At 37.6% G+C, this 25,605-nt stretch overlaps 1 protein-coding gene and 1 long non-coding RNA gene across 9 annotated transcripts in view; one reads left to right on the forward strand and one right to left on the reverse strand.

Annotated features, from left to right (window-relative positions):
* Positions 1-25,605, forward strand: part of nlgn1 (neuroligin 1) — an 816,109-nt gene that overhangs the window by 781,740 nt on the left and 8,764 nt on the right. For 5 of the 8 annotated variants that reach the window (XM_008106015.3, XM_003218122.4, XM_062977523.1 and 2 more), the window contains one exon: positions 16,072-16,284. In XM_008106015.3, the coding sequence (XP_008104222.1) occupies positions 16,072-16,284 (213 nt within the window). The remainder of the gene's footprint in view (positions 1-16,071; positions 16,285-25,605) is intronic. The other 3 variants (XM_003218123.4, XM_008106017.3, XM_008106018.3) reach the window with 1 other exon arrangement.
* The window catches only part of LOC134298056 (uncharacterized), a 151,380-nt gene that overhangs the window by 70,461 nt on the left and 55,314 nt on the right, over positions 1-25,605 (reverse strand). The gene's annotated exons all lie outside the window — the stretch shown is intronic.

Raw genomic sequence — 25,605 nt, forward strand, 5'->3', positions numbered from 1 at the left:
TTTACTCAAGTCCCTTTTTTAAAGTTATCTTCAAATAGGCAGCCATTGCTACATCTTGGGGTAACGAATTCAACTATTTACATTGTGAAGTAGTACTGTAATATACGTATGTCCTACATCTACTACCCTTTCAGCTTCAGTAGATGACTACAGCTTCTAGTGTAATGGAGGAGGTCCAATGACATAATCTGATGTCATTACTATTTTTAGTATCTGCTTTGCCATACTCACAGATGTTCTATAAAGGACCTGGTCTGTTGTAAAGATACCTTCATATGCAAAACGAAAGAGGGATATCACTTTCAGTATGTTCTTCTTGGTTATTCATTAGAGTTTATATCCAGATATGACTGGATCCCTCTGATTTTCTCTAAGTACTTCATCACATTGAGGTCCTCAAGCCAGGGGACATCAGGAGCATCTGTGGGGTAGCAGGACAAATCTGTTGAGCAGCAGAGGAAACCATCATTCCCTGCATCAATTGCATCACTGCCTTCCCCATCACATGGGGAAAGTGTCACCACCTGGCTTACCCTTCACTGTCCCCAGCTTTCATAATGAGAACACAGGTAACAATCTGTGTTCTCAGGGCTCAGTTCTAGGATGCTTCCAGGATGGAGCCAAGTTCCACCACAAGTAGCCCTGCATCATGTGATGGGCTCTGGTGGGCTCTGTCCTGGAAGTGTCCTATGGTGGAGCCCAAGCCTCATGTGATGAGGTCCTATATCTCTATTTTGTCTTAAATCCAATCACTCCAATTTTCCTATTTTGGCATAGGGCCTTCTTACATTGGCATAGGAATACCTATGTGACCCCCCGTATGATCAGAAATACACTCCTGGACTTATGAAACCACAAATAATAGTGAACCCTCTGGAAACAAATGAATTCCAGAAAACATCATAAAATCTTGCTAGAGAGTTTGAAAATTCCTAGAGAATGTGTCTGAAGCATTTCTAGGTCCTCCAGTGCAATTCTGTGGTCAGAATCTGGCAGAAGTACGCCATAGAAATGCACTAGAGGACCTAGAAAATATCTATAAAGAATACATCCAGTGTGACTCTATGATCGACTTCAGGCAGAAGTATACTATAGAATCAAGCTGGAGGATCTGGTACATGCCTAAGAGAAAACATTTTTTCAGGCCTGGATAAGTGAAATCATAGGTACTGGACCCACAGATACAGGCAGCATACTGTACATGGTGTCTCTTCCCAAAAGCTGATCCAGATGGTCCTTTCTTTTCTTCAGTTTTAGCACTCAGGGTGACTTAAAAAATTACACACAACAGTTCACATCACTTAAAATATGCACAAATTCATATGTAATTATTACACCATTAATAGAGTTAAAGGCAATTTAAAAGCATATCCATTGGCATGCAAGAAATATGGACAGTACATAACATGATTAAAAGCTCTGCTGAAACAATAATGAAAATGACAACAAAATAACTACTACAAGGCTTTCACACATGAAGGTCTCTCATACAGGCACTAATAATACACAACCTTCTTTGATTGACTATCGTGTCTAGTTGAATGCTCATGAGCCTTTTTCACCACATCCCTTTATGAACTATCAGAAATATTTTTAGTTTCAACCCCTGAGGATGATTCAACCTGAGCTAGATGCTACCAAGTTTTGTTAACTTTTCCTAATGCTATGCATTTGAACGCTATCTTTAGCACTTTACAGTGATACATTGTTTCTTCTTCTCTGTCTTTTTTGGCAATGACTAAGTGACTGATAGATCTCTCTTTCTATAGCTTTCTCCATTTTATATCAAATATGAATGCTCCTCATCCAAATTTATACCCAGATCTTGATGTTCAGAACTACGTGGTCTTGCTTCCAAAGTGGAGCCAATGCATGAATAGTTCTTCCTTGTACCATTTTAAAATTTGTACATTTTGCCCAGAACATGGTAAATACAGAATTTATCACTCTGCCTTCAGTTCATTTTGGTCTGTTTCTCTTTTCAAAAGTACTGACACTAATGCACATTAATAAAATACCACAAAAGGTATTCATAATAGAATTGTTTTGCAAAGCCAATCCCAACATTCTATTTCTTGCTTTTTCAGCACTTTCTTTGGAAGAAGTCGATGCCACCAAGGACTAAAATCCATTCTAGAGCAAGCCTATTGAAGTAATGGAACTTACATTATTGTTAATTTACAAAATTCACATTGATTCCAATTGAGAACCAAGATAATGTGGAATCATATCACCAACAGAGGGTCTGTATCATCAGCCTGTTGGAAGCTAAGTCCAGAATTCTCAAATGAGAGACAGGGAGTTGGATGAGGAAGCCATAGAGACCTGAGCACTGGGGAGTGGCAGGTAGGCTGGAGAATGTCACTGCCCAATCTATGTCTCTTCCAATTGGTTCTTTTTATTAAGATTATTTGACCTTCCCTGGAAGTTATTTCATATGAAATTTTTGATTTTTCCTAAAGGCAACATAACATTTAAAGCTGACATAGTACTTGCACTTGACTGTCATGGAACTGTCCTACTATACTGATGAGCAATGACATGTGTAATTCTCTGGGTTTGGTTGTTTGGGAGAACAGATTTTGTTGTGTGTCCAAGTAATTTCCAAACTGTTGTGACCCTAAGACGACCCTCTCATAGGGTTTTCTAGGAAGTATTTGTTTAGAAAGTGATTGACTTTGACTCCTTATGAAAGTGAGCAAGTGTGAATCACCCAAGGAGGAATTCCAAGGCTCAGCAGAGATTCAAGTCCTGGTGTCCAGGGTTTTAGTCCAACACTGAGATGACAGCATCTCTGACAGAGAGAGGAAGATATGAATTGGTGAGGGGAGGATTAAAGATCTCAGTGACAGATAATTTTCTTGGAGCCTTCCTTCTGAGGTGAGGTGATGCTATTATTAAGGGACTTATAGAAGCTGAGGTTTTCCTGAAGTTCTGGAGGATTTTCTGGCAGATAGGGTTGGCAATTCTGTCAAGACTTAACTGTCCCTATGGAATGTTAGTAAGGGTAGTCAACACAATTGCACCCAGACTTTGGCTTATAATGAAACAAACTGGACTGGATTTCAGTTAGAATTGATGTGCCATATGTCATGGAATAGGGATGCAATTCTTCACATGTTTTTTCTTAATGGAAGCAACAAGTAATTATAGCAGTATTCCTTTTGCAGCAAGAAAAGGCTTCAAATAATTAAAATTGTTGATTTTTTTTAAAAAAACCTATATTGGCTTGTTTTTCATTATGTGTGCAAAACCCTGAAATTTCAATGTAATTAATAAAAAAGCATTAGCAAAGATCACCAAAAATTTCCTAAACTGTTCAGAAACAAGAAGAGATAGAGGGAGTTTGAAAGCAGAATGAGACATCTCTGGATGCTATTCAGTTTCACAGGCATGAGTCTTTTGCCCTTGAGAAGCTTTCCGTAGAACTTATGCAGTGAACTTATGTGAAAAAGTGCCTCATCCCTTCTTGAAGTCTGAGATATCTTTCATGTGGTGACTTATCACAGTGAAGGAGAAGCACAATGTCAAGGAGAGATTTAAAAGAACGAAAGCAAGAAGAGCTTGCAGCAAATTGTAGATACTTGAGTTCAAGATTTAGGTCACATCCACTCTAAACAAATGTAGCAGTTGATACCAAGTGCAACAGTTCCATCCTGTGGAATTCTGGCATTTGTAGTGTGCTGAGGCAGTTTGAATTTTCTAGTGAACATCCTGAACTATACAAATCTATTCCATAGAACAAACCCAAGTCAAATAAAATGATATTAAAGTGCTATAACTATATAGTGTGGATAGTCTCTTATTTTGAATAACTCAGATGGATTCAGAGTACAGTAGAATCTCACTTATCCAACATTCGCTTATCCAATGTTCTGGATTATCCAACGCATTTTTGTAGTCAATGTTTTCAATACATCATGATATTTTGGTGCTAAATTTGTAAATACAGTAATTACTACGTAGCATTACTGCCTATTGAACTACTTTTTCTGTCAAATTTGTTGTATAACATGATGTTTTGGTGCTTAATTTGTAAAATCATAACCTAATTTGGTGTTTAATAGGCTTCTTCTTAATCTCTCCTTATTATCCAACATATTCGCTTATCCAACATTCTGCTAGCCCGTTTATGTTGGATAAGTGAGACTCTACTGTACTAGGAACCCTGGAACAGTAAATAAATTTAATATCCTCCAGAAGGATATATTTACATCTTTCATAATTCTACAGAGAAATTTTACATCCCATGCAATTTCTCCTTAGGAAAAATCAATGCACTCAGAGTCTCTGATAATTGTTAGTGTTCTGATAATTATTTAAGCATGTATCTATCTATAACTGTATAGCATCCTTTCCATAACATGCACAAGGAGAGGAACAAAATCAAAACTGGGATCAAAAATAAGGCGGGGAGCACTGAAGAGAAATAAAATAAACACAGGGCTGAATTTCTCTTCCTTTGCCAACATTTTATATATTTCTTGCTATAACAGAGATTACAAATTCATTTTAGTAGGTTGGATGCAGATATATGTGAGAAAAAGTTGACATGAATTGTTATCTGTTTTGAGTCACATTTTGAGTAAGATATTAGTTTTGAATCAGATGTATTAGTTATTTACAGCATAAACTTATACCAGGTGCCCAGGTGGACTTACTCTAAGTAAATTCTAAGTGTCTATACAATACCATAGGTTTCAAGATTCAAAAAACTATATAATGTTTGGATCCTGTTTCTATGTGGCATACGTTCCTGGACTTAACATGAATAATATGAAATAGTAGATAATAGTGAACCTTATTGAAATGAAGGTCCTCTGCCCAAGAACACCATAGAGTCATTTTGGAGCATATAGAAAATAGAGAGGGCATATTTTGTTAGCCATGGATAAATGAAAACATAGATAGCAGTTCCACAGATACAGGGACCATACTATACATAGTTTCCTTAAAAACCGTATCAGCATCAGCAAGAACAATTACCGTAAGAGGATCCTAAAAGGAAAGTAGCAGGACATAAAATCTAATCCAGTGTTCATAACAATAAAAATGATTTGATTTGTCACCCAAAGGCCTGTAAACTTGCAAAGACATTTGCAATTTCATTCCCAGTCATTTTTTCCCAAGAATCCCCCGGACTGTGGTGGAGGCTCCTTCTTTGGAGGCTTTTAGAGGCTGGATGGCCATCTGTAGGGGGTGTTTTGAATGTGATTTCCTGCTTCTTGGCAGGGGGTTGGACTGGATGGACCATGAGGTCTCTTCCAACTCTACTATTCTATGATTCTATGATTATATGAATCCAAGAAAATGGGGACTATCTTCAACAAGGAACTGATGGATTTGTAGGACATCAGGCAGTTTTTCACATGAAAATAACTCCTTCTGCTACTAGCTGCATTCCAGAAAAAAAACAAGTGGCACATCTGGTTTTTGTGATTTTGAACACCCATTGTATTTTATTTTTTTTACAATGAAACTCAATGTCTATTTCACCTTGGTTTATATATGATGTTTAAAAGGTACTAAAATTCAATCAATGCTTTATCTAGTCCTTTATTTTATGGAAGAAGATGCCCATTCTCAAGTGAAAACTGAAATAGCCATAAGCAGAGCAACAGCCAACAAGGGAAGATTTTTTAATAAAAGGCAAATTTGCAGGTGCGTTCCTTTTAAGTGGGAGTGCTGATGCTCTTAATCCACAGAGATAGAAATATCACCATGGATCCTATCTGAAAGGTTTGCTCAGCAAACAAAAACAAAGCAAAACAAAACAAACTCACTTATTCCTATATATTAATTCATTACAGCATAATGTATTTCAGACAGCACTGAGAAAGTACACAAATGCCAGCTTGAGTGACTTATATCCATGGCTACAGCTGGAGCTAAATACAGCTAGATTGTGTGCATGCATTTATATTTGCAATCTACCTCTTCTCAAAGGCTCTTATTTATGGCTAATGTAAAATAAAAGACTGCAAATTGACAAATGAAGCCAATTTTTCACAGCTTCGATCAGAGCTTGGAATGCTCCCAGGAAAATGCAACATGTTATTCGTTTGCTGTTATTTTCTACAAGTAGCATGCAAGTTGTTAATATTACTGACATCTTGTAAAAAGCAAGTGGCATGTTATTAACATATCTTTTTAATGCTTTTAAAAATAAAATATTAGCTTTAAAAAGTCAATAGAATTTTTTAAAAAGCCAAAATCCCCCTTACACAGCAGTTGTGTGAACGTGACTACTGTTTGAGCACTGACATAATTGTTGTCCATAAGCTTACTAGGTGGACCATCCTCAAAATCCTTACTAATGTTATAGCCTTTTTTCTACAGCCAGACTAGGTCTAAAATGCACAACTCAAGGGCCAGTATGCCCTTGAAACTTGCCAGTTTAGAAGGAGACCACAGTTAAAACTGGGGCAGGAAGGACCTTCAGAGCATCTGCTCAGTTAATAGAAACTGTCATCTCATCATCAATTGTGATGTAGTTTTTCAGTAATTTTCTTATCAAAGCAGGCAATAATTAACGTTTTTTAAAACCTATTTGCAGTTTGACTTCATCTGCTCAAAATTGCATATAGTTGATTTAAACAGTAGGGGTGTGAGAAATTTCAGTCACTTCATATTTCAGAAGATTCAGGCAATTCCAAGTAACGAATCAAAGAAATACGAATGGGCAGACCAGTCTCCCAAGCAATGCAAATCAAAACAGCCCCCTCTAAAACTTTGTAAATGATTTGGTTGATTCGGAGCAATTTTTACAATATAACAGCATTGCCTGGGGTGGGAGGGAAGAAGGGGGCCAGGTGCAATGTTTGAGGGATCCATCATGTGTTTGTTAAAATTTAAACCTAGAAAGTGATTTAAGTGCATGAAGATGAAATTACTATTATTATTATTATTCATAAATTATTCATTCATTATTTATTATTAGACTTTGTGGAAGGGACCCACAAAGGCTATCCAATCCTAGCCTATTCTGCTAAGGAGGAAGATGTAAATACTATATTATTACTATTATTATTCTATTAATTATTATTAGACTCATAGTTGGAAAGGATCCCAAAGGATATTCAGTCCAACCCCATTCTGCCAAGCATGAAGATGGAATTACTATTATATGATTATGTATTATTATCATTTATTATTATTTTTCTATTATTATTATTTCTATTATTATTGTTATGATTATTCAATTTGTTATTATTAGATTCATACAATCAATGTATGGTCGAAGCATTCTGAAACATGGCAGGCTAACAGGCATAAATGTGGCCAATAAGTTTGGTAAGTTCCATCCTGATAGCAAAAATAAAGACAAAGAAACAATCCTCAAAAGTTTCCCCATTGCCTCTAATGGAATGAATTTTACTGCAACAATAATGAAACTTCAGAATTAGTATTATGAATTGAAACACCCCTCCCCCAATCTTCCCAAATCTTCTCAAAACAAAACAGGAGCATCCAAATTTCAAAACAATATCCAAAATGGATTTCTGCCATTTTGCACACCTCTATTAGATAGTTGTTTTCTGTGCAAATCAGCTACAGGCAGATTTTTGTGTAGCATAGAAATTGAACTGCAAAAAAATCTCATTATCCAAGATTTATTTTGTCAGGTTATTTTGACATTCAAAAACCATGGCTTTCAACAATTTTTCAGATATTTTCAAATATTCTTTCCATTCCAATTGCCTACAAGTCCTAGCTAAAAAATAAAATTTAAAATCATCATTCCAAAAATGTATAAGCAACACTGTTTATTTAAGACATCAATCCCCTGCTCTGAGTCAATATGTATATTAAAGTCCATAAAACGATTAAACATAATCTGCAAACTTGTCAGGGCCCTCCCAGACAAGCCTAAAACCCATTATGGGTCCTGGATTAACCTGAGGCATCCAAATTACACTTCAAATTAATCTCGAATAATCCAGAGTAAACTGGGATTTCCCAATTTACTCCAAATTAAAGAAACACCTCAATAGATCCAGACCTTACTGTAAGGTCCGGTTCTGTTGAGGTGTTGGGCCCCAAGGGGAGATGGAATTCGGTATAGATAAAATTGACTTGACTTCATTTGGGCCTTGGGGGATTGACTCTTTAGAAGTGCCTTCTGCAACCGCAAGGATCAATCTCTATTGCCATCCTGGTTCTTCTGACTCTAAGACCCCCACCCTCCCCTCCCAGCCCCCCTTTTATTCTCTAAATTTACTGGAGGGGGCTGATTGCATTCTTAGGTCCCTCGGAGAAAGAGGGCTCTCCAAACATGCCAACTCATCATTTTGACACGTCAGGAGCTTTTGCCGAAGGGCCTGAGCATGCAGTCAAGTCCCTCAGGTAAGTTTGGGGGGGGGGATGGGAGAAGGGCTAGGAGGGGAGTGGGTATCATCCTGAAGAACTGGGGTAGCAATGGAAATTGACTCCCGGGACCCCAGAACACAGTCCTGGGTGTCAATCCCCACAGGTTCACACCTGAAAAAATCTTGACCTTTCAGTAAGGTTCAGATCTTTCCAGGTGTTAAATTAATCCGGAGTAAACTGGGAAATCTCAGTTTACTCCAGGTTAATCAAACACCTTGAAAGATCTGGACCTCACTGAATATTTCGATCCAGTTTACTCCAGATTAATCAGCGTTCACCTGACATGTCGTTTACGTGACCTGCCACAGGATTTAGGCCTGTGTGGAAGGGCCATTAGAGTGATACAATTAAATAACTCCAGTTTGTTTTGGACCCTTTTCTAAGGTCACTTTTCAAAGGGGAAAGGGCTTGCCACTGCTTAGCTGCATACAGATATGTAGCTTCCCATTTATGTATTTCTTTTTTTTAACTCTGCACATGGCTTTCATGTTTCAGCTATCTAGGGATACCAGCACAAGAGTAGTATAGAATTGCAAATCAATGGTTTTTAAAAAGAGCAAATGCCAGCTTCATTTGTTCCTCTCCCCAGACACCACCATCATGTTTGAATTTCTGCTTTTGTCCCTTACCCATCCAGGGGAAATCTTTAAACCCAGACACCTTTTGAGAATGCGCTTAGGGGAAGAGTAATGGCTTGTTCAGGAAACTCAACAACAGATCCTCCGGGAAGAGAACTTGTGCAGCATTAAAAGAAGGCAAGCTTGTTTGTACTAGGTTACTCTGCAGCTGATGTGAACGAGATCGATACTGCTTTGAAATGGATGTACATTGCATTGGGACACCAGGTCTCTGCCAGTGGGTTGGAAATGATGTATCTACATCACTACATAGCCTCATAGGCACAAAATAAATAATAAAAAACATACAATGTACATTAGTTCTCAGTGCAGAAGATCCCCTAGGAAGAGATGGTTCTTTCTTTACCTCAAAGGCCACAGTAGGATAGACTGATTATTGTTCTTTTTGTTCTCCACAAAATGCAAAGGGATGAGGAGCAGGACTGTCACACTGTTCACAGTATTCTTATATTGTTTGCTCAGACCCAGCGGCAGCTTTCTAAGGTCAGAAGTCAACATTTTATTACCTGAGACATTTTATTCATAGGGTTCATGCAATAACTGAGCCTATTTTTTAATGCAAATGATCTTGCCTAAGGCTATAATCTGATACCACAGAACTACAATGGAAGTAAGCTACATGAAACTCAGTAGAACTTATTTCTGAAGAGATGTGAAATATTCTGCTGTTAATCACTTTCAGATGAAATTATAGTCATGTGGTATAATTGGAGTGGGAAGAAATATTATTATGCGCTATGCTTCCTGCAAACATATGCTACATAGATGCTTGCCAGACATGGGAGTATGTGGGCCTCCACAAGCTTTAGTGATCAGCCATCTTCTGATTTTCAATGTATCCATACTTTCCTCCTTGGGTAAGAGTGCTGGCTTGGGATAAGATGCCTCCCAAATGTATTTCACTGCAATTCCCATCAGCCATAACCATCATGGCTAATGACGGTGGACTATGACAACATCTAGAACATCTAAGGCACACCATATTGCCTATGCTTTGCTGGTCACATTCAGGCCAAGTAGGAACTTTTTAGTGAGAAAAGCAAATTGGATGTTATTTAATGTTTTGTTTTATTTCCCATGTACTCTAGAATGTGAATAGTGAGAAGAATGGTGGGGAAGAGGAAGGGGAGAAAGGGCATGGTTTATTCAATAGGAACAGAAAAAAATGACACATGAAATACAGAGAGATGATGATCTTTGAATTTGGGGACATAGTCTTTGCACTGAATATCATTTTCAGTACAGAACAGAACATTTCTAGGCAAAAAAGAACATTTCTTTGCAGTTTTCTGTGCAAAGATCCCACATGTGTTTTGCTCTAAAAGAAAATCTCAATCTAGAAATAGTCCCTATGCAGTTTCTGAGGTTTTTCTCAGAGTGAGAAGAAACATGGTAAAATTATTTGTTCTTACTTGTGATGATAAAATTTATGAATGTTTAGAACTCTGCTAATCAAACCAGTAGTGCTTTGTGAAAAAAGGGTGCCAGAAGAAGGAACAAGTGGGTCCTCAAAGACCTTGATCCTATTGTTAGTCCCAGTTTGAATGGACCCTGTGAATCAATGGGATTTACATGCATATTGACTTACAAATGATTTAATGGGTCTACTTGGTTTGGAAATAATAAATAAGATTCAATCCAACGACAGTTTTAATATTTGTTGGAGATTAATGAGACTCACTATGGAATGGGAGGGATGGGAGAGGAGACATCCCTTTGGGGCCAACTTGTGTCATTCCCAAGTTGTGTCACAAGTTGCATCATCCTGAAACATGGATGTATGGAATTAACTCAGTAAAGGCTTTGTCATCTAAACATATATGGCCAATCAGAGGGAGTCAGATAAGTGAACCATAACCAATCAAAGCCATTTATGGTTGGCATCCAGGCATAAGCCAGTGTAGGTAGTATTAGGAACATGTCCTCTCTGGACAGATGATTGGTCTGAATAAAGACCCAATCCCACTACCCAGACTACTCCAAAGATGGGGGATACAGAATACCGGCCACTTTATATCCTGAAATTTCACCAAGGTTGGAACACATTTTTTCTTCTGTACTCCTCAATAATGTGCACATTTTGAGCACACTTTCTTATAATATATTTATATTTTGTTTGGAGAGGTATATCAGCATTTCTGAACAATCATCTGGGAAGTGTGAATTTAGAAAGTTATAAAACGTAAGTTAAACAAACAAGCATGAACACAATTTCCTCCCATATCTGGTTTGTAAGTCATACACAAATGATCATTTTATACTTTCCTTTTACAGTGGAAATGCTACAAACACACAGTACCTACACACACTATGTAGGTACACATGTAGTAAGTAGATCACCATAATCATTCATGATAATATGCAGGTCCACACTAAATATTGCTTGACTAAAATAATTCATGTGTTTACCCCTTTTAGTTTTCTGATGTTGGCCTGTTTGTTCAATGAGCTATTCTAATAAATAATTCTGTTTTTGATGTCAGATAGATTTCTTTGAAGTGATGAGAGGAGAAAGTTGACATTTTTGTCTCTGTTGATTTTGATTAGAAAACTGATGATGTTGCCTTAAAAGTAATGAAATATTACCTCTTGGGCTTGAATGTCTATTGAATAAGTCAGCCTAACAATCTAATAAAATGATTTAACAGCATGTCAGGCTACTTCTGAACCATTGAGGATCAACATAATTATGTACAATCAGTTTTGTTCTGGTATGTAATAGGGTAAAGGTTTTCTGAAGCACATTGTTCAGACTTTCCTAAACAGCTGTCTTCTACCTTGGGAGGGTATGGATTAGATTCTTTCAAATTAAAATGCAGGGAAAATAATCTTCCATATACAAGGCTAGTTAATACAAAGTCAACCTTTAGCACAATACAATATGTGGATAGGAGGCTTTCACTGTAAAGTGTTACATTTTGGGCAATATTTACATCGGTCTTTGTTTTTAATTGTTATAAAATACTGTGGGTCTTTTTTGGTGTGTGGACAATCCAGCTGTCTATACCTAAAAAAACACCGGGATCACACTAGTGCATACCTGCTCAACCTGTTGCCCTCCAGGTGTTTGTGATTCAAATTCCAAGAAGCCTTAGACAATTGTCCAATGGTCAGGGATTCTGGGGTCAGGGAAGTCCAAAACACCTGGAGTGCCATGGGTTGTGCAGGCCTGCACTAGAGCCTTCTGGAAGATCTGGAGGAAATTCTGTTTACCCTTGTTATGTATTAACATCTGGAAAGCAATCATGGACCATGTAATCTACCCACAGCAGTTGCAAGGCCCACTTTATTTATCCCATATAGACACAACTTTTATAGTCCCACCTAGGAATACTTATAGAGTAGGACAACCAAGATGCTTATGAGTATGAGGAAAAGCTTTAGGAAATTGGTGCTTTCAGTTTTGATAAGAGATGGCTGAAAGGAAACATTTCAAATATCATCTATTACAAAGAAAGGAGAAAGACAAAGACTTTAGAGGATAAGCTTGGATTGGAATAATGGAATTGGAATAATTGGAATAATGTACAAAATGGTAAGTTTTAGGAGAATATGCGGGGAAACATCATAATATTAAGAGGAGTTCAACAGTGAGACTAGGAAGCGTTTCTTTCTGAAGATATTTAAGAGTAATATTTTATCTAGATAGTTTGTGATGATGTACCTGTAGAATTCAATTTATTTCTTGATTCCCCTTCCCCCTTATGGTTTGTTAATAAGATTCAGTCACTAATACACAGTATGAAAAGGGCATTGCAGATAGGCCATTTTCTTTTTTGATTAGAATGGTAATTTTGTCCACTCCTCATCATAATTAAAGATTGTTTCCTCATTTCCTACAATTAAACATAGTTATGAACAGAAGTACTCCTTTAAAAAATTAATGAAAGGTCTGACATTTTTGGTCTTTCTAAAGCACCCTGTAGCCAGATGCCCTCTGGAAAAGTTGAGGGATTTGATCCAAGTGCTCCTCTGCTTGATTGATGAACTAGAAGGCTAAAGATCAACATTTGCATTTTTGCAGCTTATAGCTGCCCCTCTTAAACAAAGTTTGCTAATAGCATAAGAAAGTCTCTAAGCTACTGAATGCTATAGAACACAGAGATGAGAGACAATTTGAAATCTAGTAAGAATTTGTAATTATATTAAGCTTGCTCACATGAACAAAGACAGAGGTTTAAGTTCACATGTCTTTCTCTGTGTGTATTTAAATATAATGGTTGGAATTCAATGGGTGGCTAAGCTGATGGACCTCCTTTCATAAAGGAATTGAGGAGGATGGGCCCCTCATCACTACAGTTCCCCATGCACCCCAAAATGAGAAAGTACAGTAGAGTCAGTTTTGAGGTGCTGCTAGGAATTAAAGGGGGAAGGATGAAATCTGCATGGCACTGATTTTAGGGCTAATAATGAAAACTTGCAATCTTACAGTTTTCAATGTTCCACAATACTTAGCTACAATTTGCACTATTCCATTCCCTTGTTCTTGTTTACAATTGACCATGTTTTATGGCAGTGCATCACCATAGGTTCTTGGGCGTTGTTCTGAGTTTGAACTTGTTTTATATGCTATTGGATTTATTTTTGTATTGTACTATATGTTTATTTTATGCATTATTTTAGGCACTTGTCTCATATGTAAGCTGCCCTGAGTCCCTCTGGGGAGATGGAGTACAAAAATGTTGTTATTGTTATTGTTGTTGTTGTTGTTGTTGTTGTTAGTTTAGTTTATAGAGACTTTTGATGAAATATAATCCAATATGAAACTTTGTGAAATAAAGGGTAGATTTTATATGACTATGAAGAAACTGTCAATGACTGGTGTCACCAGGGACAAAAGATTGGCATATCTATAGCAGGCCTTTGGAATCCACTGTGGTTTGCATTTATAGCCTTTTCTTAGTCATTTAAGACCAAGCCCCCTCTCCCCCATGGATACCAGAATCCATGGATGCTCAAGTCCCATTATGTACAATGCTATAATAAAATTGCTTCCCTCATAAAAAGTGGCAAAAGCTAGGTTTACTTTCTGGAGGTTTTTTTTTTGGGGGGGGGGGGGGTGGCAGCAAAAAGGAGAATGTTTTAAAGCAATGGTTGCTTGAATTACTGGAAACAGAGGATCAAGTGTACCAGTGTACCTTTTTACTGTGATATTTGTTTTGATGTGGAAAAGGAAGGAACTGTGCTTGAGAACACTGGAATGGCAGGGGCAAAAAATGATGCTATAGCTTTGATACTAAATGATTGATAGGTTTCAATGGCAGAGATTGTGCAATAGGTTCAAAATGTTTATTTATTTCATTTATTTTGCAGATTAAAATACAGATTAAAAGTCAATAAACAGTAAAAACATAACAGATACAGATTAAAAGTCAATAAACAGTAAAAACATAACAAATACTTAAGGGATAGTTAAACCATGTATACAGTTAAAACTAATTAAAAGACAACATGCAAACTGTAAAACAGCACAGCACAATATATCTTTGTTATTTTGAATTCAATTGTTAGCTTTGCTTTGGATCGATCATTGCAATTAATGAAAATTGTTCATAACTAACCCTAATTCCGTTGATTTCATTAGTATTGTAGTTTAGATCTAACCCTATATATAGTGTGCAAGGTCCTTTGCAAAAGATAGGATCTTTTGTGCAGAGACTCACCCCAAAACTTGTCTTATCAGTGAGGAAATTTGAAAAGCAGGGATGGGCACATCATGGATTTGGACAGCATGCAACCTTTGGATCTCGATTTTGTAGCTCTAGAAACACTTCCCATCTGTTTTAAAATATTATAGTATATAGTATACAATACTATATTCTTCAGTTCTAAGATGCAAGTTAAAAGTTAAACATTTAGTGGATAAATGTTTGAATTAGTTAACAAATTTGATTGACAAAAAAAAAGTAATAAACACCTGCTCAAGGGGGGAGGGGAGAACAATATTTCTAAAAGAAAAAGAGAAATGAGAGAGATAGGGAGAGAGAAGAGAAGGAAAGTAAAGGAAAAGAGAGCAGAAAGCTGAAAAAATCTAAGATACTGAAGTTCAGAACTAATATAGAAGGTTGAACCAAAGGCACTAAGTTATTTCTAGGACAAAAACCTTGAAAAACATAGGAACGTCACACAATTTGACATTTTATCTCGACTTTTGCACATATGGCTCATATTCCGATTTCAAAACTTTTTTTCTGATTGCATTTTTAATTCAGTAAACATGTAAGCTAATATGAAATGTTTGGAAGTGGGAGAATTTGAAAAATAAATATAACACCAAAAAAAAACCACAGGAAAGTGATAAAAAATCCACATGAAGGAAGTGCAAAATTAGTGTTGGCATGCACATTTTGCTTGCTTTCCTTTCTGCTTATGTAGCAGGGCTTTCCTGGTCTATAACAAAAATGTGCTAAGATGCCAGCTGGTGTTAACATTGCTTGAATCATTTCAAGATTATGGATGAAGTAAAATGATTTTTGTTACTTGTTTTTGATTCCATTGCTGATACAAATAAAAGTGCTAAATCAGAAGTTGACAGAAAAGAACTGTGGATCTACTAGTGGATCCTTTTTGAAGGAGAGTATCACCCCACTTTGGATAGATGATAATGAATTGCTGAATTTTAACAACAGAACAAAAAAGCTACACTAGTTAAATACCTGTGCCTCCTTTTTGCTGTGTATTGTAAGTGATCCCAATGGGCCTTCTTAGTTTGGAAATGGGGCCTTGCACACACACTGAGAAACAGATTGCAGGAGAAGTTAGCATTCCATTTTGTGCTGAAAGCAGGCTATCTTCCTCAAAAGTGCCTGCATAATGCATGCAGTTGTTTATCATGCATAACGTTATTATAATAAACACTGAAGGATTTGTAGTGGGAACGATGAGTCACTTGTAAATTGTTGCCAAGTGGATAAAGAACACAATGTATTTACATAGCGCTTAACTCCTGTTATATTTGAAAGCAGTCGCCCGATGATAACGGCACAACAAGCGTAATCTGAAATATAACATGCTCTAAATCCTTTTTCATTCTTTCTTTTTTCTCTTCTGTTTTCACTTGCAGGTTTCTTGAGCACTGGGGATCAAGCAGCTAAAGGAAACTATGGGCTTCTTGATCTCATTCAGGCTTTGAGGTGGACAAGTGAGAACATTGGGTTCTTTGGGGGCGACCCGCTGAGAATAACTGTTTTTGGATCTGGTGCCGGTGGTTCATGTGTCAATCTCTTGACTTTGTCCCATTATTCTGAAGGTAACCGTTGGAGCAATTCAACCAAAGGTATTATTGCAGGTTGCAAATTTTGACGATTTTGGTGTCTGCATGCCACCATCATGATTTTTATGTGTTGCTCTTGTATATTGTATCTTGCTCTGTGTTTAAGGAATGCCAAAACCAATTCAATTTTCTAGTATTAATCCTCCTACATTTTGGAGAAATAGGGTGGATGGAAATAACTGATACATAGACGTGTAGACAGTATGACATCCTCCTAGTTTATATAACTTTATTATGCTTGTAATGGGCTACCATAAGGTTATTCTTTTGTTTTTCCATTCTGTTATGGAGTGAATGAGTAAGTGGGAGAGCAAAAGATCTGTGTCAGTTATTCATTTTATTATCTGAATGGGAGAAAATGTATCACAGTAGGGTGGAAATGATAAAAAGATGGAAATCAGGAGTAACTAATATGATATCAGGAGATGCACTGGTTGCCCACAGGGACTTGGAGGGCTACACCCACAACAACTCGTTCCACCCTCAGAAAGCCCAAAAAGAACATCTTTTGAAGAAAGAACATCTAAGAGATGTGAAAGGAAACTACACAATATATCAGTCCCTTTCCCATATTGGTTTACACACAGAGAAGTCTTTTTTAAAACTAGAAATTACAATATTTTGGTTAAATAAAAACTTCTTTTGAATAAATAAAAAAAGCCAGAGGTGAAATCATGCCTTCTCCCAAATGGAACTCATTTTTTCTCTTTTCCTTTTTACAAAAGGTATATACAGTAACAAAAAGGAAGGACTACAAGAATAATTTTAAGATATAGTATAATCAGTGTGGCAGAAAATATTAGAATGGCAGTGTATAAAATGTGTGATACTTAAATATCAAAATTAGAAACCCATTAAATCATTTATGTCATTAAAACCATTGAACATTAAAATATTAAAATGCATTCAAACTCCACATCCACACCAAAATCCCAATCCCAATCCATCAAGGTCCACCTCTCAGTCCATAAATGTCCAATGGCAGTTGAACATTTTCACAAAAGGCATGCAGGGACATCCTGGTCTCTCTGGAGAAAGAGTTCCAAAGTTTTGAAGCTGCCACTAAAAAGACTCTTATGACTTGATTCTTAGTAAATAATTTTTTGTAGGTGTTACAGTATAAAACAAGTAGACAATACAGATTAATATAGTATGGTCTTGCTATCTATGAGGAAATGTTCTTGAACTTACTATGAAAGCAGAAAGCTAGATCATAGTGAACCATATTTAAATGAACAACTTATGGATTTTCAAGTTTATTTCGGGTCAAACTGCATTATCGTGAGGTGTCATTTGGATGCCTCAGGATAATGCAGCCCCTACACCTCGTATAGTGTTGATGCACTGAAAAAATTAAAACCATTGAATTGATTTGCCTTCCCATTGGTTGAGAATTTGCAGGCCAAACATTTTACCTTAAATTCATACAGAAACCTATTGTATTTTTGTAATTATACAAAAATACCCCGCACCCCTTAAAGCATATTAGAACCTTTGTGACCCCGAATACCTCCACTCTTTTTCGCAGTCTCACTTCCTGACCACTTCTCTAACTACTTGGAAATGGATGATTGAAGAATGGAATTATTGTTTCTAAAAATATTACTAGTAAAAGATAAAGGTTTCCCTTGACATTAAGTCTAGTCATGTCCAAACCAAGGGGGTGGTGCTCATCTCCATTGTTAAGCCGAAGAGCTGGCGTTGTCCGTAGACACCTCCTAGGTCATGTGGCCAGCATGACTGCATGGAGGACCATTATCTTCCTGCAGAAGCGGTACCTATTGATCTACTCACATTTGCATGTTTTCGAACTGCTAGGTTGGCAGAAGCTGGGGCTAACAGTGGGAATTCACCCTGCTCCCTGGATTCGAATAAAAATGTTATTCATGTTATCAATAAAATGTTATTAATGACAGTAATAAATCAATGCAACCAAAAAAAGAAAAAGAAAAAAATGACATAATTGGTAGCACAGAATTCCAACTTTCTTTGCTTTTTGACACTACAATTACATTTTTCCAAAAATATAAAATATAAAATGGGGAGCTGTGGAAATCTTTAAAAAACTCAAAATGGCTTTAGGGAATGCATATTGCTATTTTCTCTACCCCTAGTGGGAGTGCCTTGATTATTGAATACCATAATTGTGTCTTTATTTTGGATTCTTTTTATTTTAATTTAAGAGAGGTATTACTAATTCAGTGTTTTTTTTATTTGTACCACTGTGTGATTTTCAGTTCAAGATTTTTGTAAAAACCCTGGCATTAGGACACTATGGGTCAGAAATGACTAGAAGGCACACATCAACAATTAATGGCTAACTCTGTTTAGCAGAAGGAGCCCTCAAGGTGACCTACAACCATCATCATCATCAGTTACAAAAATGTCAATAATGAGGTCTCTTAAGAATTAATAGGTAGCATTGTACAATTAATATTGTATTAGGTGCTATGTGTACCTTCCCTATTAACAATCTAGTTCTTGATTATTATTGATTTTCAGTAAATTGGAGTCATCGTCAAACATGATGCATCTTAAAATGATGAATAAACTATAGTCTACTTAGGCTTGCTAGGTGAAATAAGAGACAGGGTCTTTAATGGGAATTTCAATTGATATCATTTGGTCACTAAGGGAAACCACATATATGGCTGAATATATGACTTTATGAGATTGTTTATGATGTTGGAAACAGCTGATTTCCTGTTTCCTGTGAAACTTGGTGGAAATATCTCTATGCTAGCCTTCATAACACTAAAACCTAGAATTGCCTCATCCCTATCTTAGTCTCCTAAGAGTGCTTTCTTTGGAAAGAAAGTTAGTGACATTCACAGTGTACACAACCCCAAGTGTATTTCAACAGTCATCAAGGGCCTGTTTAGCTGGGGAAAAGTTCAGCGACACAGCTCTCTTTCTCAAGACTAATGGCAGGGCCACTGCAAACTGTTATCTACTGTGAAGAAAATGAGCACGTAGTTCAGAAGTCTTTTGTCTGAATGTGTTGTGAATTTCACTCCTTGCCTTCCAAGGAAAGATCAAGTGTTTTTCCCCATGTGTAATCCATTTGTCAAAGTATCAAGGTCACTTCTATGTCTTCTACCACTTGCTCTAGAGCTAGCATATCTCTTCTCTCCTGTAGAAAAGGCAAGCAACAAGACAAAAATGAAGCATATGGTTTCTCAGGCTACCATCCGTGTCATTTGCATAAATCCTCCACCCATGAAACATTTCAGGGAAGAAGAATTGTAATTTAGTTCATGTGTTTTGTTGGTTTATTAAGATTTATTTTATTGACATGCTCTCCTTTACAAAATTTTGTGTATACAAAATATCCTACATGAAAACAAATAAAAGAAAAACATGATGGCCAAGACTGTAGATTAGCAGCATAACTAAGTACACCCAACCCTTCACGTTTGTGGATTTGACTTTTGCAGATTTGATTATTCACAAATTGGATTAATATTCTTAAAGAACTTCTCAGATCTCCAGTACAACTCTATAATCTGCTGCTGGCAGAAGTGGATCAAATAGTTGTGCTGGAGAACCTAGAACAGTGGTTTTCAACCTGTGAATCCCTAGGTGTTTTGGTCTACAACTCCCAGAAATCCCAGCCAGTTCTCCAGCTGTTAGTATTTCTGGGAATTGAAGGCCAAAACATCTGGGGACCCACAGGTTGAGAACCACTGACCTAGAGGTTTTTAAAGAGAACATCTTTTTAGGAATCTCTAGGTCCTCTAGCACAATTCTGTGATTAGCATCCAGAGGAAATTGATCACAGAGTTGCACTGGATAACCTAATTGTTCCTAGGGAGGTGTTGTCTAAGATTTTAAAAAGCACTATTTATTTGTGATTTTCCCACTTTCATTGGGGGCCAGTGCCCCTAACCACAGTGAATGTGAAGGACTGAGAATGGCATCTCTTGGTGTGATCCCCACCCCAATCCAGACCTCCAGGAAATAAGGTGCTATAAATGATGGTTATATGGACTCCTACTAATTGAAGTTCAACAGGCTGGTGTTTCCAGCCCTTGCCCAGTAGCATATTCTTATGAAACAATTGGAAGATGATGCCTTTGCAATTCTTCCTTTCAGCTGATAATGCTTGTGGGAGGAAATGGAAATGTCTGCCTGTTTCACCCTGATCAACAGAACTCTATAATTTGTAGCAGCTGTTACCTAGTGAGTTAGGACTGGGAGATTTTTTATTATTTCTACATTATTGAGTAGGTAGGAATTGTGAATACATATAATTTATAAATGAGAACTGTAGGGCTATATCCACACTGCAGAATTATAGCAGTTTGACACCATGTTAATTGCCATAGCTCAATGCTATGGAATTCCGGAATTTGTATTTTTGTGAGATTTTTACTATTCCCTGTCAGAAAGCTGTGATGCCGCAATAAGTTACAGATTCAAGGATTCCATTGAAATGGTGGTGTTTGGGGTGAGATGAAGAAGGGAAGAAATTTTAAAGGTTCTTAGTATCAAAGCTACTGAAGCTACACTTTTTCTAACATGGTTTTGTTGTTGTTGTTGTTGTTGTTGTTGTTATGTGTTGTCAAATCAGGTTTGTCTTATGGCAGCCATATGACTGATAGACCTTTAAGATCCTTGGCCATCAACAGACTTGCTCAGGTCTTACAAACATGTGGTCACAGCTTTACTAAATGAATCCATGTGCCATGTGGTTTTTCTACTGCCTTTCACTTTACTCAATATTATTATGTGTGGTTTATCTCTCCCAATGAGTCAAGTTATTTCGTGATATGTCCAAAGTATTATAGTCAAAGCTTGGAGTTCAGTATCCTTTGCATCTCTTCAACATCTATCAAATTTTTACTTTTACAAAGTTAAATATATACATCTTACACACACATAAGGAGAGGGAGGGAGGGAGGGAGAGAGAGGGGGGAAGCAGGTGGAGAAAGGTGTTTTTAAGATTTCAGAATTCTGGATATGGGATGCTCAACTTGTACTCATGTGGGAGGCATACTTGCAGAGGGCAAGATATTTTCCAATTTTAGGGCCCTTCTACACAGGCCCAAAACCCATGAAAATAACAGGTTTACCAGAGCCATCCAAACGATACCTCAGGTAAACCCAGGGTAATCCAGTTTTTCCAGTTTATTTTGGATTAATAAAGCACCTCAACAGATCCAGATCTTACTGCAAGATCCAAATCTGCTGAGGTACTAATACAAATCTGTTGTGGGGATTGAGTCCCGGAACTGCATTCTGGTCAATCCCCATAGCCGTAGCTCCTAGAGCCCAAAAGAGCAGTAGTTCACCCACCCCCTCCCCTCAAAAAAACTTACCCAATAAGCCTGCAGACAGTGCAGGCCCCTCTGTACAGTTCTCCTGACATTTGAAAATGATTTATCAGAAGGAGGAGGGAGAAGGAATTTTCAATCATCAGAAGGACTTGTAGAGGGGCCTGCACTTCTTGTAGGTTTTTTGGGAGGGGAGAATGGGGGGCTGGAGAACTGCATCTAGTCACCCACCGAGGGAAAGCCTGGGGTTATGGGAGAAGATGGGGATTGAAACCTGGGGAAAAGTGTGTGTGTGTGTGTGTGTGGGGGGGGGGGGTAATCCACTTCCTCTAGGGTTTTTAGTTAAGTGTAGAAGGGCCCTTAAGTAATTTTCTTACAGGATTAAGTATTGTGTACTCTTGGCTAGAGATCTCTAGTGTCTTCCTAAATTAAAATGCAGACAAAACGGAGAACCACATAGAACAGGATTTCATAAAATGGAATTGTGGTGGTGAAGTGGAATCGTAGTGATATAATTCTGTACTGTGAAAGAGCCCTATGTCTTCTCAGTCTACACCCTTAATTTTGGAAAGCAACAATTAATGTAAGTTAATAGGAGGGCTCAGAAAACAAAATTCTGAATCTAACTTTGTTTTTTAGGTCTAGGTAGCATTTGATTAGATGTAAATAAATCTGTATGGAACTGGAACTTGATCCAAATAACCATACTTGGCTCTGAACTGAATTCAGAAACACTTGCACTGCCCTAGGAGAAAGCAAGTAAAAGCAGCACCTAAATAATTATTTGAAATTAAATCTTCAAAACAAAATAAATGCAGATCACCACCACCACCCTTTTCAAACCTCTCCTCTACTGCTGCACCACACTGTCGCTTCATATTAGCTCTTTGATATGCAGAAAATAATAGATGATTGATGTCCCATGCATAAAAGTGATAGTACTCAAATATATTTTCAGAAGGCAGAGGCACTTCCTGATAAACAATTCATTAGATGTAATTATATCTTTATTTGGCACAATGAGCACCTGCCAGACACATGTGAACTTTGTTGATGCACACCAGTGAATTAATAGTCTCAGCATGGGCGGCATTTCCCCACTTCATGAATTCACATCTTTCTGTTGTTTAATGGCTTAATATTCATCGACTTTCATCTGAAGCGGGAAAAAGCAGTAGTTTTTTTAAAAAAGAAATTGTAAGTCACTAATAGAAGCCTTGCTGCCCATTTAGTAAATACATAATTTCTTTTGTCTTTTTGATGCTGGGATGCTACTGAGACAAAGGACAAGACCATACACTGTCCACTCCACCGCACCCCATCCCATTGTGTGTTCAAGAACCTACCTGACTGGAATCAAGCATTAGCCCCGGTGATAGTAACTGTCTTCCATTGTTCCTGTGGTCAGTAGACTGGTTTAGAAAGTCCAGGCAAAGCTATGTGGGACACACAGCTCTAAACACAAAGACCATGTTACTCCTCTTCAGTATCAGTTGCCTGAGGTCCTATAATGCAGTTTAACCTAGAATAATCCTGTAAATCCTGGATTATTCTAGGTTAGAATAATACCAGGAAGGTCCACATCTTTCTGGGTATGGCCCTTGTGGGGAATGCCTCTTGGAATCCCTTGTGCTATTTGAGGGGGGCAGTCCCCATGGCCATCCCACCTCTGTGGGCTCGGGCAACCTGAGGGACAGGGATGACAGTGCCCCCTGACCCCCCCCCCCATTTGACCCCAAAATATATAGCAAAAGGTTTTGAACTGAGGCACAAGGCTTCTCCAGAGCTCCCGGTGTATCGAAGTTACATGCCAGGAGTTTTGGGGAGAGGAAGGAGAAATCCCCCCTCAAGAGCATGAAAAGCTCTGGGTTTCAGGCACGGAATATCCAGAAGTTGGAAACAAGATTTCCTGGAGCATTTCCATAGTTCCATTGGACTAGTAGCTCCCATATGTCCTACTTTTGTTTTTAACGTTTAGTTAATGTGCAGTGAAGAGGGAAATTATTGGGGATCATTATTACCACGTATGGCAAGACATTTTTCTGGTATTTTTCTTTCCTCTTACACCCCCCAGCACTCACCAGAATGGGAAATTGAGTAGAGGAGGTCATGGTGCTGGCTTAAATTTTTCGATTCACCTTCCCCTCTTTCACCTGATAGAGTTAAGTCCAACCCACTATTGAGCTCAGACAACTTTAAACATCTAGAGATATGAATTGCTGCAGAAGTTATGCCCCTCTCTGTGAAAGTTAATTTGCACATAGAGCATGTATGAACTGACCTCACACATAAAATGTGTAGGGACTGTTATACAGAGTCCTGTGTGACTTTTCACGGTGTTTCTGGTTTACTACAAAAAACATATGCATTCATAAAGCAATGCATTTCATCTCCCAGTTGAGAAGTATTCTCAATCTGTGAGCTTTCAGATGAATAATCAATGGCTATTCTGCCCAGGACTTCAGGGCACTGAACTCCCAAAACAAAATGACTCATTAAAGTCTATTGTATTTTGGACATAACAAGAGAAGATGTGGCTCCCTTGAAAAAATAATGCTGTTTAGTGAAGGCTGTGCAAAAAAAAAAGAAAAGAAAAAAAGACAGGACAGGTGGATTGAATCAGTCAAAGAATTGTCAAAGCCATAAGTCAAAACCAATTTGACATCACATGGCAACAAGAACAATTTGTTTATTTAAAACATGTATCTATTGTCTGTTAACCTAGTAGGACCCTCAAGGCAATGTCTGGCAGATAAAATATTTAGAACACTAGAAAAAAAATTACATTTCCCCAATAAAAACATTTTAACACAGGCTAAAACAAAACTTTAAATAGTTTAAAATGTGTGGTCAGAGCAGCCACATCATCTTTAGGCCAGGAGTTTGGACTGAGTTCAACTTTCATTGGTTTAATGTTGGCTCAGTTTATGCATTTATTACTCTGTGCAAATCATACCTTGGGGTTCCACTGGACTTGCAATTTGTCTTTGTCTATTTTGCAATTGTTTATTATGTAACTCTAGAGGCTGTTCTATGGCTCTGATGAAGTTATGTATGTGTAGGCTTAAGTGGTCGTGTCATTATGCTAGTAAGCCTTGCTCTCTAAAAGTAACTATTTGAAAAATAGGAAACTAGAAAATTCAATTTTAGTATCACAGTAATAACTAAGTAGTCTGGACCTTGTACCAACAGCTTTTTAAAGCACCTTTGCAAGCTCTTTTTCTACTCCTTTCACCCATTTTCATTATCACAGTTCAATAGAAAAAGGATTTTCTTCTTTAAAAGAGCTGAACTGAGCTTTATGGTTTGAGAACTTTGGCCAGTTTAACTCAGCTTTGCTGTTGATATCAGCACTTTTTGAAAAGGTGGATTTCTTTACAGGCTTACCCATAAACTAGTTAAACAGAAGTAACTGGGGTTTAACTGTTGCAGAACAATTGAACTCAAATGGGCTGCAGGGTATACAGAGGCAGGTATACAGAGGCATGGAAAGGTGTGCTTTTTTCAGGAGGATTCGGGTTTAAAGGGCACATTTTAAACATGTGTTTCCCATCCCTAAATCCAATTCTTCCTGATTCCTCCTGCATTTTATCTAAACATTGTTTACCCACCTCCTTTTAACCCAATTTAACCTGGCTTATAATGGATGTGTAGAAGGGCCCTTAGTAGACAGTGAATTGAACATGAGTCAACAGTGTGATGCAGGAGCTTAAAAGGCCAATGAGATTTTGGGCTGCATCAAAAGGAGTATAGTGTGCAGATTAAGGCAAGTAATTGTATGCCTCTATTCTGCTTTGGTCAGATCACACCTGGAATACTCTGTCCAATTTTGGGCACCAGAATTTAAGAGAGATATTGAGAACCTGGAACATATCCATAGGGGGCAACTAAAATGATAAAAGTTCTGGCCACCATACCTTATGAGGAGCAGCTTAAAGATCTAGGCATATTTAGCTCGCAGAAGAGAAGGTTGAGACTGGTTTAGAGGGGGGGGAGGGGAACCTATCTAGCTTCTGATACTACAGATTCTTGGTTCAGTTCCTAATTG

Source organism: Anolis carolinensis, chromosome 3, assembly GCF_035594765.1.
Source record: "Anolis carolinensis isolate JA03-04 chromosome 3, rAnoCar3.1.pri, whole genome shotgun sequence".
NCBI lineage: Eukaryota > Metazoa > Chordata > Lepidosauria > Squamata > Dactyloidae > Anolis > Anolis carolinensis.